This window comes from Corella eumyota, chromosome 1, assembly GCF_963082875.1.
Source record: "Corella eumyota chromosome 1, kaCorEumy4.1, whole genome shotgun sequence".
Taxonomy (NCBI): Eukaryota; Metazoa; Chordata; class Ascidiacea; order Phlebobranchia; family Corellidae; genus Corella; species Corella eumyota.
The window spans coordinates 9,936,329-9,952,980 of NC_137490.1; the positions used below are offsets into that span (position 1 = coordinate 9,936,329).

At 27.7% G+C, this 16,652-nt stretch overlaps 1 protein-coding gene across 8 annotated transcripts in view; it reads right to left on the reverse strand.

Annotated features, from left to right (window-relative positions):
* Positions 1–16,652, reverse strand: part of LOC145758790 (protocadherin Fat 1-like) — a 36,219-nt gene that overhangs the window by 7,529 nt on the left and 12,038 nt on the right. For all 8 annotated transcript variants that reach the window (XM_082572545.1, XM_082572541.1, XM_082572544.1 and 5 more), the window contains exons 5-39: positions 14,089–14,159; positions 12,609–12,766; positions 12,252–12,405; positions 11,911–12,157; positions 11,271–11,410; positions 10,911–11,127; positions 10,704–10,801; positions 10,430–10,637; positions 8,759–9,008; positions 8,205–8,438; positions 7,778–8,051; positions 7,192–7,653; positions 6,914–7,075; positions 6,619–6,798; positions 6,173–6,356; positions 5,783–6,010; positions 5,363–5,574; positions 4,999–5,256; positions 4,732–4,882; positions 4,392–4,603; positions 4,086–4,284; positions 3,849–3,979; positions 3,618–3,759; positions 3,234–3,412; positions 2,952–3,036; positions 2,715–2,854; positions 2,420–2,577; positions 2,105–2,341; positions 1,822–1,990; positions 1,516–1,653; positions 1,121–1,274; positions 867–967; positions 547–679; positions 289–425; positions 82–180 (exon numbers count right to left, since the gene is read on the reverse strand). In XM_082572545.1, coding sequence (XP_082428671.1) covers positions 82–180; positions 289–425; positions 547–679; positions 867–967; positions 1,121–1,274; positions 1,516–1,653; positions 1,822–1,990; positions 2,105–2,341; positions 2,420–2,577; positions 2,715–2,854; positions 2,952–3,036; positions 3,234–3,412; positions 3,618–3,759; positions 3,849–3,979; positions 4,086–4,284; positions 4,392–4,603; positions 4,732–4,882; positions 4,999–5,256; positions 5,363–5,574; positions 5,783–6,010; positions 6,173–6,356; positions 6,619–6,798; positions 6,914–7,075; positions 7,192–7,653; positions 7,778–8,051; positions 8,205–8,438; positions 8,759–9,008; positions 10,430–10,637; positions 10,704–10,801; positions 10,911–11,127; positions 11,271–11,410; positions 11,911–12,157; positions 12,252–12,405; positions 12,609–12,766; positions 14,089–14,159 — 6,302 coding nt within the window. The remainder of the gene's footprint in view (positions 1–81; positions 181–288; positions 426–546; positions 680–866; positions 968–1,120; positions 1,275–1,515; positions 1,654–1,821; positions 1,991–2,104; positions 2,342–2,419; positions 2,578–2,714; positions 2,855–2,951; positions 3,037–3,233; positions 3,413–3,617; positions 3,760–3,848; positions 3,980–4,085; positions 4,285–4,391; positions 4,604–4,731; positions 4,883–4,998; positions 5,257–5,362; positions 5,575–5,782; positions 6,011–6,172; positions 6,357–6,618; positions 6,799–6,913; positions 7,076–7,191; positions 7,654–7,777; positions 8,052–8,204; positions 8,439–8,758; positions 9,009–10,429; positions 10,638–10,703; positions 10,802–10,910; positions 11,128–11,270; positions 11,411–11,910; positions 12,158–12,251; positions 12,406–12,608; positions 12,767–14,088; positions 14,160–16,652) is intronic.

Here is a 16,652-nt window from a genome sequence, read left to right on the forward strand (position 1 = left end):
ATATTTAAAATTGAGCACCAAGACTTTATAAACTTACATAGATATCTCTTTACAATTCGAAAAAAATAATGTATAACTTACTTGATTTTGATCGAAAACAGGCGGATTATCATTAACATCTAGCACTGTAAGATGTAAGGTAGCACTTGATGATCTCCGTGGTTGACCATTGTCAGTTGCCTACAATATTAAGAAATAAAATAAAATGCGAAAAAGTTCATCTTAAATCTTAAACTATATAAAAAACCCTTTTAGATCCAAAAAATTAAAAAAAATATTAAAATTTACCAAAATTTCAAGATCGTATGACGATTTTTTTTCTCTATCCAATGCTTGTTTTAAAACAATCACCCCAGTGTTTGGTTCAATATAAAAATGCCCATCAATATCGTCCACTAAGGCTAGTGTGAATGTACCATTATTTCCTACATAAATGTTTAAAATCAAAAGTTATTTTTTTAATAACAAGTTAGTTTAATGCAACAACAAAACAAGTATATTATCTATATATTTCTTTATTGGTGTAATCTAATAAACAAATTTTACCCAGATCTTTATCAAGTGCAATAACTCGATGTAAAAGGGAATTGATTGGAGTATTTTCTCTTGGTGATGCTTTTAATGAAGATAAATCAAAAACTGGCGCATTGTCATTGATGTCGCTTACTTTTACAGTGACCTTAAAAATAATTAAAAAATTTAAAGACAGCCACAAGTGATAATAATTTGTTATGTAGATGTTTTTTGATTTAGCTTAACATTTGTAAAATTTTAACAATGTTAATATTTTAATAAATATTTTTTTTAAATATTTAAGAAATTAGAACAGACTAACCTATTAGAATGTTAATTATAAAAACACTTACTTCACTTGTACAGTATAGACCATCAACATCAGTGATAAAGGTTGTAAAGCGATACATATCTTTTACTTCTCGGTTGAGTGAGGATGAAGTAAAAATAATTCCTTAAAATATAAATTAATTGATTAATTTAAACAAAGCTTTCCATTTAAGTTTCAATATTAAAATAATTTTTCTACCAGTTTATTTTTTACACAAATTCAGACAAAAGTTTTTTAATAATTTTGTATATAACAACACTTTTTAACATAAAAAACCTGAATTAGAATTAATGGTAAATGCATTTGAATCATCTCCAAGTATTGCATATTTAAGATTGCTGTTTGAGCCATAGTCAGGATCATATGATTTAATTCGAAGAATTTCTGAGTTTTGCTGAGAGTTTTCAGGAATGGAAACATAATAAGAAAGCTAAAAAGTAAAAATTTAAAAAAAATTTAAGTGTAATTTTTAATGGTAAAAACATTTGTTTCTTGAAAATGACTTAACATATACAAAAATTTAAACTTCACACATATTGAAAATTTTGCTGTTGCGAAAAACAGTTTACTGAATATTTATTTAAAGCTTTTAAATCTAAGTACTAAATATGAATAGCTTTTAAAACACAATAAGTGTTTCATTTAGGTTTAAAAAAGTGTAACAAAAATACCTGACTACAAGTAGGTGTGTTATCATTAGCATCAGAAACTTTAACAATAACTCTTGTTTGTTGTGTAAAAAGACCATCAGTTACCAGTATTGTAAGGTTGTAACTTTGCTGTGTTTCTCTATCCAATGGTTTTAATAACTGAACATTTATTTTTAAGGTGTTTAACATTAAAGCAATTCAACCGTTTGTATTCAACAGTAAATTTTGATTTACTATATAAAAGGAAGTTTTTTTTAAAAACTAAACTAAAAACCTAACACAAAACTGTTATATATAATTCGCATTTAAAAAAAACTAACAAAATACCTCTAATCCCGCTGTCCATATATTTTCGTTTTCATTGACTTGCTTTGAGACAACTTTAAAAACAACAGCATTATTGCCTTTTGTGATGTAAAAAGCAATATTTGAAACATCAATTGTATCATTGTCTGTTACTCTTAAAAACATAGTTGATTGTACGCCGACTGCAGAACTAAAATAAAAAATTGAAACTTTTTTTAAAAAAATATCAATACCCATAAAACATAATTTTTTTTAATTAAACTAAAATTTAAATTTAAAGCACTGAAGAATAAGAGTTATTTACCTTTCTGAAAATGATATATGGTACTTGGATTTTAGAAATTGAGGCTCACAGTCGTTAACATCAATTACATGAATAATGACAGTAGTCTCTGCTGTCATACTTGGTTGCCCTTCATCAGATGCAATAACTGTGATTTCATAACTTCTTAACTTTTCATGATCCAGTGATTTTGTAGTTGTTATAACCCCAGTTTTGTTATCAATAGCAAATATTTTGAAAGGTTCACTTGGTTTGAGGCTGTAATTTTAATGAAATGACCATTTAACATAATTAGCTTACTTAGTATATAGGGTTATAATTAATAACTAATTTTACCTGTATGCAACTGTACCAGCTTTATCCAAGTCGAAATCAACAGCAAATACTTGAATAACTTCCGTGTGTTTGGGCAGATTCTCTATAATTGAAGCTTCATAACGATCAGAGGTGAATTGAGGTGAATTGTCATTCATGTCAATAACATTTATTGATACCTAAATTTAAATTAAAAAATATCCAATTTAACTAAAATAGCATTACATGTAACAATTCGAAAAACAGTTTAAGTTTCTATTTTAAAGAAATTTAGAAATATTATTAAAAATTTATAATTACAAAAAAATATAATTACAAGAGTTGATGTAACCAATTGAGGTGAGGTGTCAACATAAGCAAGAATGGTTAGATTCCAAATATTTGTGCTTTCCCGATCAATAGAACTACTTGTTGTTAATTTACCACTAATGGGATTAATTGCAAATGGCACATCAACTAAATGAAATTAAATAATATACAACAAACATAAAAGTAAATATTCTGCATGGGTTGCTAGGTAACCTATTGTTTATAACAAAAATAGAAAAAATACCTAAGTTTTCTTTTGTAGCAGTTGGTTGGGCAATTTTATATTTGATATTATTTTCATCATCATTAAATGCATGAACAGTTACAACCTTAAATAAAATTTTACATAATTAAATCATTTATTTTTATTTTAGAATTGCATGCAAAAGTTTATTTTGTTGTATTTACTAATTTTTTAAATGAGTTTAAGGTGATCTTTTTGGTATTTTGTTGTATTTAAAAAAAAACTTGATCCATTAAAAAAAAACAATTAAATGTTTGTTAAACAAGTGTTGTTTATACTTACACTTGAACCAACAGTTGCATCTTCCCTTATATAAGCTGTGTAAGATAAATTTGTAAAATGCAAAAATAAATCAGAGTTGGTTGTTAATAATATTGAAACAGAAACTGAGGAGATGTCTTGAGTTTTAGTTGGTCCGTTATCTTTGGCCAGAATATAAAAGCTATACTTCTCAACATTACCTAGCAACAAAAAGGTATTTTTAAGTTACGATATTAATTACAAATCATGTTAACAAATCAACGCAATGTTTTTTCATTGTATAACTTATCTTACAATTTGCTAAATAACAAATTGTTATATACAACCAATAGTTTCCAAATTTAATAAAAAGCAACACAATAAATGTCACATTTAACCTAAGATAAGTAGTAATAAAAACCCTACCCAATTTTCTTGGAATCTCCCTAATAAATATGTCACCAGTTTGATCATTTAATCTAAAGAATTGTTTTGCATTAGAAACGTCCTCTCCCCATAAATAAGTTACCCGCCCATTCTCACCACTATCTTGATCGCTTGCAGTAATCTTAAAAACATTTAAGTTATTTTAAATGAAATATGTACATACTTTTACATACAGTTTAATTTCCCAGTTTCATTTATCTAGTATAGTACCTTTAATACATGTTGGTTATTCACAACTTGTTTTAAAGAAATGTATGCTTTGTACAAGCTTTGGGTAAATCTGGGTGCATTGTTATTTACATCTTTGATATAAATGTTAACCATGCAATTTCCAATCACACCTAAAACAATTAAATTTTAATAAATTAAATTTTAAAGTAAATTTTAGTAAGGCCGGATAGCTTAAATGGTTAAAATATATTTCATTTAGCAAACATATTCAATTACCTCTTTGGTCTTGGGCTTGAACAAAAATTGTCGCAACAACATTGTCAGTTTGATTTAAAAGTTTGTTTAATAAAGTTTCACGATTTATAGGTGCATTAGTAAACAAGTTACCAGACAATGCATTGATTATAAATAATTGCGAAAAATAGTCAATACTGGATATTCTGTATTCTAGTGTTCCAGTTCCAGTAGCTTGTACCTAAATATTATTTGTTTAGTGGAATATAAAATACAATCATAAAAAAAGAAAAATATTTTTTTAATTTTTTTTTACTAGGTTTAAAAAACCAAATTAAAAAAGTCTACCTGTCCAAGATTAAACGAAGAAGAACTTCCTTCAGAAACAGAAAAATTATAAATATTATGCACAAACTCCACTGGTATCGGGAAAACATCTTCAGCAATGATGTGAATAATTATTCCAGATGATGAGGAGTATATTCCATCAGAAACCGAAACATTACTGATAACGTTTTTTGGAAGATCAGGAGTAATAATAACAGTGGTGGTTATTACACCTAAAAAAATTTTTATTTTTTTTAGATAAGAAAACACCACATGTATTTGGTAGATTTTTTTAATTATTCAAGTATTATTAAATATTATTTAAATACATAAGAATAATGTTGATTTTTTATAAACAAACCTGTTTTTGAATTAATTTGTAATAGACCCATAGTGTTTTCCATTCCATAATATAAGTTATTTCTATCTAATTTATCTGAATCAAATGCTTGAACTTTTCCAACAAATTTGTCCTTTTCACTGTTAACACTAATGCTAAACTCATATTCCATCTAAAAATTAACTTCATTTTTATTTTTTGATTAATTTATTTTAAACAAAATTTCACACTTATTATTTTAAATTTAAAGTAAATTAAGTAAATGTGTTTGTAAAAGTTCAAACTTACCTCTTCAAATATTGGGAAATTGTCATTCACATCACTGACAAACAAATTAACTGAAACACTGGAATATTTAGCTGGTTTACCACCATCTGAAGCTCTGATTACTACAGATAAATTTTGTTTTGTTTCTGCATCAAGATTTCTAGTAGTTAAAATAAGACCCGTTGTTGGATCAATATAGAAGTAACCACTGTCAGTGCTTTCTACAATCGAGTAACGAACATATCCATTTGATTCAGAGTCAACGTCAGTTGCAAAAACCTTAAAAAAGGAAATAAAAACTAAAACCAATATTCTTTAAAAAATGCAAGTAAAATAAATTAAATTTTTTAAATAAAAAATTATAACCTTTTAAATTTAAACAAACCTGGATAACTTGATTTCCCACACGAGCCAATTCAGATAAAGTAGCTTCATATTTAGGTTTGGAAAAAATAGGCCAATTATCGTTGACATCAATAATATTAACTACTACTTTAACATCAGCATAAGCATGTGATTGTGCATTTCTTGCCCTTACTTGTAGTTGATATTGTTTTGTTTGTTCATAATCCAAGTTTCCCAAAGTAATTAGAGTACCTAAAAATAAGAAAATTGTAACATGTATTACTAATACACACAACTATTCCTTAGATGCAAAGTAATTATTTAAAAAAATAATGGAATTTATAACAAACTATGCAATAAGAAAAAAGATTGAAATGACAAAAAAATAATACACTAAGTTAACAATTATAATAAATATGATCCCATTAATTATAATAAATGGTAAAAGCTAAAAACTAACCGCTAAGAAAATCAATGTCAAACTTATGCATAGGATCACCACTTATTATTGAATAACATATATTAGAGTTTTCTGGATTGGAGGCAAATATATTAGAAAAAACAACTGAGTGTGGTTGAGCATCCTCTGGTAATAAAATATTTCCGTAAAATTGTTCAGTAAATACTGGAGTGGCCCGATTTACTATTAAAATTTGAAGTACTGCAAATCCTTGTAATTTTGGATGACCTATTTAAAAAAACATAAATTTTAAAATTTGAAGCAAATAATAATTTTAAAATGACAATATTTAATAAAAATAATAAATATGCGCATTACCAATGATTAATAAAACATATAGTAAACTAGCCACCTGAATTGAAAAACATTTTAATAACAAATGGAACTTGCCCAAATCTGAAGCCAAAACTGTCAGATTAAATTTTGTGTTTTCATTACTAAGATGTTCCGAAGGAGTTCTGCTAAGTGTCACTACTCCATTTAGGTCATTGATGTTGAAAATATCTGAATACTCTCCTGTCAAACTGTATCTTATTTCTTTGTTTAATCCAATATCAGCATCAATTGCCTGAACCTGATTAAAATATCAATAAATTACAGAAGGGACTGCTTTTTCTCAAATCGCATAAGAATTATTGTTTAAAACTTTGTAGATAACTTTCTACTACAAAAAAAACAATAATTTCAATTTTATTTATCAAATAAAAATAAAATTTTAAAAACCAAAAACTTTAAAATTAATTTTAAAACACATAACTAACGTTTAAAAATAATTAAATTTGTGTTTTTTATTACATTTATGTCAAGCCTACTTTAAAAACAATAATTATTCCTACCTGCTTAACAACTGTGTCAGGTTTTGCATCTACTTGAACAGTAGCTAAATACGGAAGTCCAACTAAATAAGGGGCATTGTCATTTACATCCTTAACACTTACACTTACAATTACTCGGCCGCGACGCAAAATGTTATTATCAGCATCAGTAGAATGAACATCAACGACTTCAATGAGTAACTAAATTTAAAATTAAATGTAACATAAAATACAAAACCATGTAAAAGTACAATAATTTAAAACAGCAATTACAGAATATACATTTAAGTCAAATAGTTAAAAGTTTAATACTCACTTTAAATTTTAAATGCAGTTCTCTATCAACAGGTTTACCAGTGGTTTCAATTAGACCAGTTGTTGGATGAATGTAAAAATATGGATTAGAATTTAAAATTGAGTACCTCAAGAAATCATTAATAGTAGTACCAAGAACTTGAATGAAGGCAATAAATTGAATCTAGTTGTTAAAATGATGATTTGTTTATTAAAAAAAAAGTCAAGCACACTGGTAACATAGGCAAACTGTTTTATAATACATAAAAAGGACTAATCGCCTGTTTAAAATAAATTTACCTCATCAACATTTTCAAAAATTACTGCTTCATATGATAATTGGGAAAAAGTAAACAAATTGTTGGAAGGCAAATTTTTAACAGTAATATCACAAATTGCAATAGAAGATCTATTTCCATCACTGGCACGAATTCTTAACAAAAACTGATCACCTTCTTGTAAAGTGTCTGGGTTATTAACACTAAGAGTCCCTGATGTTGAGTTAATAGATAAAGCATTTCCATCATTTTGACCAGAAATAGTGTAGATTAGACTAGTACCTTTCCTACGTATAAAGTCTGTATCGTCAACATAAGTATGTCGAGATATAATAACTCCTGGTGCAGTAGGAAGAAACACTATTAGTTCGTAAGATGACTGTGTGAAAATTGGTGGAGAATAATTATTAGCAACTACAGCAATGGTAACCATGGCATTTCGAATCGAAGATAACTGAGGCTCTCCTGAATCCATAACTTGCACCTAAATGCATCATGAAAAAGGAATTAAATACATTTTTTTAACTATACAGACAAAGTGGTGTAAAGTTTAATATAATTTATAAGTATATTGTAATAAGTTTAATCAATGTACGTTATGTACATACCTCAAAAGAATATTGTTTCGCAGTTTCATAATCAAACAATCCAACTCCTTGCAGGGGTTGAATTACTCCGATATTTCCATCAATTGCAAACCTTTGTTTAATAGTGGTAGCAGGATTTACTAATGAATATACAAGTCTTGAATTGTCTCCAATATCATGATCATGTGCATTGATAACCAAGGGACCACCTTTAGAGTTTGTAACTAAAAATGAACCTGTGTTGCCTTGATTTTCTGATACACTTCCCAAGTAATTATACTTGTTAAAGTTGGGCCTAAAATAAAATATAGAATTGCAAAACTGTGGCAAAGCTTTTTACCAGTTTAATAATTAATTAAATTTTAATAAAATCTAATGAAAATCTTAAAAATTTAAATCTAAACGCAAAGTAATTGGTTGCAATTTTGTATTTTACTGTATATCAAACCTGTTATCATTTGCATCCAAAACAGTAATAACTAAATTCATAGTTGAGGCTTTACCATCTGCATTGACAGCAGTAACAAATAAGTTATAACTATCATTTGTTTCTCGGTCTAAAGTGTTGACAAGTGTCAGAACACCAGAAAAGGCATTAATAAAAAACTTTGAACCCAAATTGCCAGATGTGATGTTGTAAGTAATGCCTGATGGTGCAGTTGCAGTAACAGTGGTAATGTAGCTATAAAAAATTAAAAATCAAAATTAAAAAAATTAAATAACTAGTAAAAATAAAAAAAATTGAGACTTTTAACAAAGGTATAAAGCTTAAAATTATAAGTACATAATAACTTCTGTAACCCTTGATTTTCTTAATAAAATACTTACAACCACAAACCCCTCAAAATGCTAAAATAAATTGTGTCACAAAACTAACATACCTCATTTAACACAAATACTAGTTAGCAGACTCTAAAACTCTAATTGTTTAAATAACCTTTTTTGAATATAAAAAAAAATTATTTATCAATTATAAAAAAACTATTCTTGAAATCGGCTTACCTTCCAATGTGAACATTTTCATTAACCCCAATTGTAATAAACTTGTTTGCAAAGACTGGGGGAAAGTCAAATCGTGTCACAATTTCTATCCTTACTTCAGCTGTGCTACTGAGAGGTATTCTCGCACAGTCACTTGCTCTTACCAAAAAAGTAGACAGAGAGATAGCACCCCCCTTGTTTCCTACAATGCGTCGAGTTGCACTTATTTCTCCACTGCTGGGATTTATTTTCCATAAACGATCCTCATTCCCTGCAGAGTAAATTTTTGTGATTTTTATTAAATACACACCAGTGCTATACTATTAATTAAAAAGTAAAAAAAATTACAACTTAAAAGTTAAATCCAAAGAGTTTTAAAGTACATATTATAAACAGTCTTGACAAAATTTTAACATGTTGTTTCTATTTTCAAGTTTAGTGTTCTTTTATTTTCAAGTTTAGTGCTCAATAGACGATAATGTATTGATACATATTTTAACCTAAGCGTTCAAAATTAATAATTGTTCTGTTTGTAGTAAGCGGGAAATAACTACGGTTAAATTTTTGTTGCGACCATTAGTCGCAAGGTGGGCGCTTAACTAGTCTAAACAAAGACAACTGGTGGCAGAAATTCTGTCGTAACCGAAATTCCAAACCAGAAAATTCAGTGGATTTAAATTAAACACGACCTCGTAATAAAAATAAAACAAGAATGTTAATAGGACATAACAATTTTGAACTCGTGGCGTCTATTTTTTCCACAACCTAACATCGCAAAAATCCAAACAAGACCCTACATAACAAAGCAAATATTTTAATTGGAATTTCATAGTACAAGTCTAAAAAGAAAATGTTGATGTAGTGTAGAAAAATGTGCCTAGCTGGAAGACTGCTGTCACATCATTACAACACCACGTATACTTAGCCAAGTTTAAACCAAATTACTACCTTCCGAATCAAAGATATTTTAAAGTATAATTGCTTTTAATACAACCTTTTAACGCACTTTAATATGATTGAATGTAATAAAAAAGGTCCAGAAAAATACAATTACCTATCAACCAAGCAACGTTAAATATTTTACAAGGCTGTTTTATACGTCTTGTGCATTTTTCTTGAAATACACAGCGTTAACCTAGATACACATGGAAGTTTCTACTATTCAAACAAAATAATTGAAATGTCCTGCCATAAAGCATTAGTAGTGTTAGATACCAAAAATACTTTCACTTTTTTTATTATACTCTAATTAGCGTCAATATATGTATTTTTACTAATTAAGTACCCTAAAAAAAGTTAATAGCACATTTATGTGGGTGCGTCTTATCTTATCCATTTTATTTATTTTTGCCAAACCTAATTTCAATTATAAAAGGTTACGTTTGGGTGAATATGCTTAGCGAAATGAAAACAAGTTTTTCTTAAAATATTTGAGCAAGAGGCGTTTTTGAGATTTGCGACAACAAAATATTTTGGTATCAAGATGTTAAAAAAAGTTAAAAATAAATATACCCAATTAAGATGTGAAAATTATATGATAAACCACTGTTTATATATTCAGTTATAAGTTTTGAGTGTTTTACTATAATGCCTGAAACGTTTTTTGGTTGTTTAATCATTATTAAAGCATAGCTTTTAATTTGTTTTGTATAAATTAAGATAATAAAACTAAAGTTAACAAAAGCAACAAACCTGAAGCAATGGAATATAAAACTCTTGCATTTTCTCCCCTGTCGATGTCAGTTGCTTTTACCCTTAAAACGACCATTTCCAGGGTGTCATCTGTTCCAAGTTGTTCGTCGCTAACACCAGTTACCACTTGCGCTTTATAGGTTGAAGATGTAAATACTGGAGCGTGGTCGTTAAGGTCGAATACTGTTATTATCACCCGGCAATAATTCTGCAAAAAAATTTTCAACATAAAAATAAATTACATTTGGTTTTTATTTCTTATAAGATGATTTACCTCCAAAGCCCCTGGAAATCCTTGATCACTGACTTCAACAATAAGAATGTGTTCCTTGTTCACTTCCCTATCTAGAGTCGATGTAGTGTATATCGCTCCTATATATAAAAAAGGGTTTATTAAATAGTAAGTAGTAGTTGTACTAATTTTATTATTTTAAAGTGACATAATGCTTAAAAATGGAAAAACTACCAAACAATGTTTCACCTGAAGATGTTATTCTAAATTTGTTTAAACTTTTTGGATTACTAGATTGTCGAATGCTATATTTAAAGTTTTTATTTCTTGGTTCCAAATCCTTATCCGTGGTGTTAAGTTGCAAGATTTCTGTATTTGGCGGCACATTTTCATCAATTGAAACTATGTATATTTCTTGACTAAATTGTGGCCTATGGTCGTTAACATCACCTATAGAAATTCCAACCTATCAAAGTAAATCGGTCATATTAAAAAGTATTATCTATATATATAAACCAAAAAAATGTTTTTGGGTAAGAAGTTCTGTTTTGCTAAAATAACAGTTAAAACAACAACAAATAAATTTTCTTTTGACATTCTATAACTTACATCAGTAAATTCACTATTATATCCGTCGCTAACTTCGATGGTTAGATTGTAGTAACTAGTTTTCTCTGCATCAGGATCCCCTGTTACAAACAACGAGCCGTCATTCGAGTTAATATGGAACATGTAATCTTCGTTTCCATCTGCAAACAAACAAGAATATATAAAATAACTTGGGCATAAATTTTAGACACTATTAAGTAGTAATAATCCTACATTCGCATGTATGTTAGAACGACAATTTTTTGCGCGCAATATTATAAAGGTCTTAAAAAGGTTATGTTGTTGAACCAATAATGTAAAGCATTAGACTAAACAATTAATGAAAAGCTAAGTCATAAAGATATTCAACTTTGTCCTAAACTTCATTTATTCTACTACAAGGTGGCAATAAGTAATCAAATACAACATCTACAATCGACCTCACAAATGAAATCTTATAGTTAAATTGGCGATTATTATCTTATATCGTAATTCAATAAATGCTGTCATAACAAACCAAAATTTTGCCGTAAGGTTAAATAAACAGAAGCACAAGCTTATAGAAGAACACAAAAATAAGTCTTTTTCATACTTCACATTCGCTTTTATAAAACTTCACGATTATTTGTATTTACACACAGATTCTAAAAAGCGAACTTACTTGCAATGTAATACCAAACTTGATCCGAATCAAGATCAGAAGCTTCCATTAGCTTAATAAACCTAGAGCTTTTATTTGTTGGTTTGTACCCAGCATCAACGTGTTCAAAATACATTTCCGGTCTACTTTCGGGCATATTTAAGAAATTGGGAGAAAGTTTAGACTTAGTAGCCCTTTTTCCCCATGATATAGTTACACGGTTGTACCTTGAATGTTTCTGTGGTATACCTTGGTCAAACGCCATTACCTATAAATAATTATTATAATTTTAATAAAAATAACTACGGTTGACAAAAATAGTAAAAAAAAATTATCTGAGTTTATTGGTTAAAAAAAATTACCTTAATCACTTTAGTAAAGCCTTCTTGAAAAGCAGATTTAGTGCTGATAACTCCGGTGTGTGCGTTGATAAAAAATCTTCCGTTGCTGTCCTTTAATCTATATGTTACGTTGGAATTTTTTCCAGCGTCTTTATCGTGAGCAACAACTCTAGCACTAAATTAATAGAGAAATAAATAATATTATTTTACAAGTTTTAAATATAATATCAGAAAAAAAGTAATGCAATTTTACTTGAATAAAGTTATAAATTAGACATGATAATACTTAATCTTATCAGTTAAAAATTTTATATAAAACTTCATATAATTAGCAAAGTAAAAAATAAGTCGCAAATAATACATTGTATATAAACTTACACTGGTAAGAAAACAGGAGTCCTGGCACGTTCAGGCAAATTTAAAGTAGAATCTAAATCCTCAATAAACCGGGGTTCGTTGTCGTTTTGATCAAGAAGTTCGACAACAACTTTTGTGGTTGAACTCAATGGGGGATTTCCAGAATCAGTAATTAAAACCTGATACGAAGTAACTGTGTTAATATAACTAAATTGCAATTTAACCGTTTAACATATTAGCAACATCTACTTTAAAAATGCTTGCTTAATGGCATAAACAAATAATTTCTTCATAAGATTTCGAGAACAAAATTAATTTTAAATACAAAATACACAACAACATTTTTGATTAGTTGAAAAACAGATTCTTTTGCAACTTTCGCTTCCTTTTGTGCAAACTCAAGCAAAGTTGACAAATAAAAGAATCTAATTTACGCCAATTGTTTCGTGACGTGCTTCTAGTTTATTGATTATTTTAAAATGTTTTTATTTAAAAAGTTAAATCAATGCTTAGTTTTTAAATTGATTATCTTAGTAAATAATAATATATTTAATACATGTATATTTCTAGGTGTGTATATGAAATATAAGTCAGTTGTTATATAAAAGCTTACGGGTTTAAGGTTACTGTTCTCATTATTTTATTAACAGATTGTAACAAAAAAAAACAATTCTAAATGAATTAATTTGTTAATCTAAAAAAATTATATAATGAAATAACGTAGAGGCAATATAAAAGGCAAGAGTTGTACAATACTAATCTAATTTTAAAGTTATTTAACACTTTTATTTGTATTTAAATCTGGTGCATAATTTGTACAGCCGAACACTTAAGTTAAAGTTAGGCAACTTTACATAAGGCTTCCATAATAAAAATTGGTTCTTAAATTTTTTTACTCAACATAGTGACTGATTTTAATTTTACCCGAAATATAAAAGCTAATTCTAATTTCTAATTACATTTAGAGATCGTAATGACATCCAACAAAAGACAAATAGTGTTAACAAAATAGAAAACTATTGTGTGTTGTAAGATATAAAAAAGTAGGCCCTATGTTATCTGCATATGTTTAACCTACAAAACGATTTAAAATTTTATAAATTTTTCCGGTGTAATTTAAAAATGGGCTGAATGGTATTTCTGACCTAGTTAACCAAAAATTGTTTGAAATTGGCGGGCGTACATCGTTTAAATTTATAAAAAAAGTCGGCCTGGATTTCTGTATTCCTTTTTTATGGTTTAATAAATAAATTAAAATATCAATCTGCAAATATATTTTTATATGTATTTATCAAGGTAAAAATATTTCTATGTACTAGTATATATGAATATAACGATGTTTAATTTAAGTCTAAAACCCGATCGTGTTTTAATGAAGTTCTGTAATATTTAACCAACGTTTTGTTAATATAAGTTTAAACGTCTTGTTAACCTTAACAGGTTTATTGTTACAGTAATTGGGCAAAGGAAATAATTTAATGACTTTAATGATAATAATCACCTCAAATGTCAAGTCGGTTCGGGTTTTAGCAGTTTCTCTGTCAATTTTTCTTTTCTTTGTTGTCACAACACCTAAAGTAAGAAAGTAAACAGTTAAAATGGTACAAAAACAAACAGATGACACCAGAAGTAACGGCTCGTTGAGAAAACACTCGAAATTAACGATATTGTTTAAAAAATATCTGTGGTCTTTAAAAACAATGAAAACTTATCTTTTACTAAACGTATGTTCACACTTTACCATCAAAATAGTTTATAATGTTAACAAAGCTTGTAATTTAATAGCAATAACATTTAAATCAAAATTATCTTTACACAAAATTAAAAAATACATTTTTAAATGGAACCCATTAGTATGTTAAATTAAATGGCGTAATAAAAAGTGCCGGTTTTACTTAAGTCACATAAAAGTTTTTAAATAAACTGATATTACGCAATATGTAACTTCATATAGCTAATATTAATGCGTACACAACATCAACCCTGCCATGTTATCAGTAAGTCATTAGTAGAAATCAAGATAACATGATAAACATTATCTTTCGTACCAAGCCGAAACGAGACACATTAACCAAAACTAAACTAAGCTAATACCATATAGAAAATATAACTTTTTAATAGAAACAAACAGTAAGCATTTGTTTTAAATTTAACAATGATCTTTATAATTTAAATTCTTTAATGATAAAAAAGAAATTTAAAAGTTTGGTCGAATAAAAGTGTTTAAAACTCAATGTTTGTTAGGTTGTTTTACGTAAGTATTTATTAGTAGAAAACACATAGTAACAAAGTTTAAAAAAATTAACAAATGTTTGTTACATTGAGAATAAAACAAATACGAATAAAAATTAATTATGTGTTTATATTTTAGGCTTAATTTTTTTATTATAGAAATAACCATTGGTTAAATTTATTGCAATCTCTTAATTTACTTGAAAGCATAAAGGAAGAGGGGACAGAATTCCCCGATATAAGTATAAGTAGTTTATAAATTTTATCCAATGTAATACTTAAATTAGTAATTATATTGATATATATACAAACATATAATTTAAAAATAATCCAACGATCAAAATTTTGTTTTGAAGTTGGAACTAACATAATGTTCTAAATTACTTTAAATAAAAAAATAGTAAGGTTTACACAAGAATTTTTTTCTTAAACAAGCTAATTATCGCCCCATACTATTTCTTTAGCGTTGTGAAATCATCTATCATGTGAATACTTTAAAGTGGCGAAACACAACGGGTTAACACTTCTAAAGTTCACAGACAAATAACTAGAATAGTTTTATGTAAGGGGTAGTTGAGTTTAAGCTTTTGGTTCACACATAAAAAATAAATCATAAATCAGCAAAAATTAAAACATATACAATTTTGCACTCAAAAAATAAAACTTAACGTATATAAGAGCCTTTTGAAAAAAATATTTTTAGTAGGACTTTAATCAAACACTTTATAACAATACTTGATTGATGATTCAATAGCAAACAGGAACAAAAACCTGTCTGACGCTTTATCAGACATAAAATCTTATAATAGTTCATTGTATTTGTCCCAACTTTTAACTGTTAATGTGATAATAAGCATTAACCCTTGTTTGCCCACAAGTTTTTTTTTTGTCAAATTTGATAAACAAATGGTCCGATCAATTGATGTATTAGCAATCCCTTGTGTATCAGATATATCAAATCCGATTGAATTATCAACCGGGGAAGTATATTTTCTTGTGATGACGTCAAGAGGAGGGAAATAACTCGTTCGCGCGTAACGAAAGGTCTGTTTGCGAATGACGCAATTTGCTATATAAAACAGCTTGTGCAAAACTTACTTTCAAACCAATTACCCAATGTGAAAATTTAAATTGACATATTTTTAAAGAGTGTCTAACGTAACCTGTCTAAAAATAATTTAACAGATATTTTAAATATCTTTTTTTACATAGTTTGTTGTTTTATATTTAATTTTTATAATGGAAAATCCGTTTCGTTCGTTTCACAGGAGCGCACATAAAATATGTCAGGCAAACCAACAAAAAGAAAATTGTCGCCTAGTCTACTAATGGTTAACCAAAAAAAAACCTAGTCTACCATTAGTAAACCAATTTTATGAACAAATCGGTAATTTTGGTCGTTGATGTTTTAAAACATGTTCTTAAGACGTATGACCCATATAGCGTTTCAATTATTGAAAGATAAATAAATAAAATAGAAAATATTGTCGCTGGAAATTTTAATTAAAATAACGAGTCTGCACATTGTATCATGATTAAAGCATTTTTTTTATAATGTCAACTGTTACCCGAAAGTAAATCGCAAACTATATTGTTCACTAATCATTTTTTTTACAAAATTTTTACAAAATCAAATAATCAAAGTTACTCTCGCTGGAAATCAAATAGTAAATACCAAAAACACGAGATAAAACACGTAACTGCTAAATTGTTGATTTTGCGGAATATGATATAAAAGATCTTTTGTAAGTGGTAGAACTAAACGTGGGTCGTAAGTTTTGCGTGTGATTCACACTAGGTTCTATTGTGCTCAGTATAATAGCGTTGATTTCG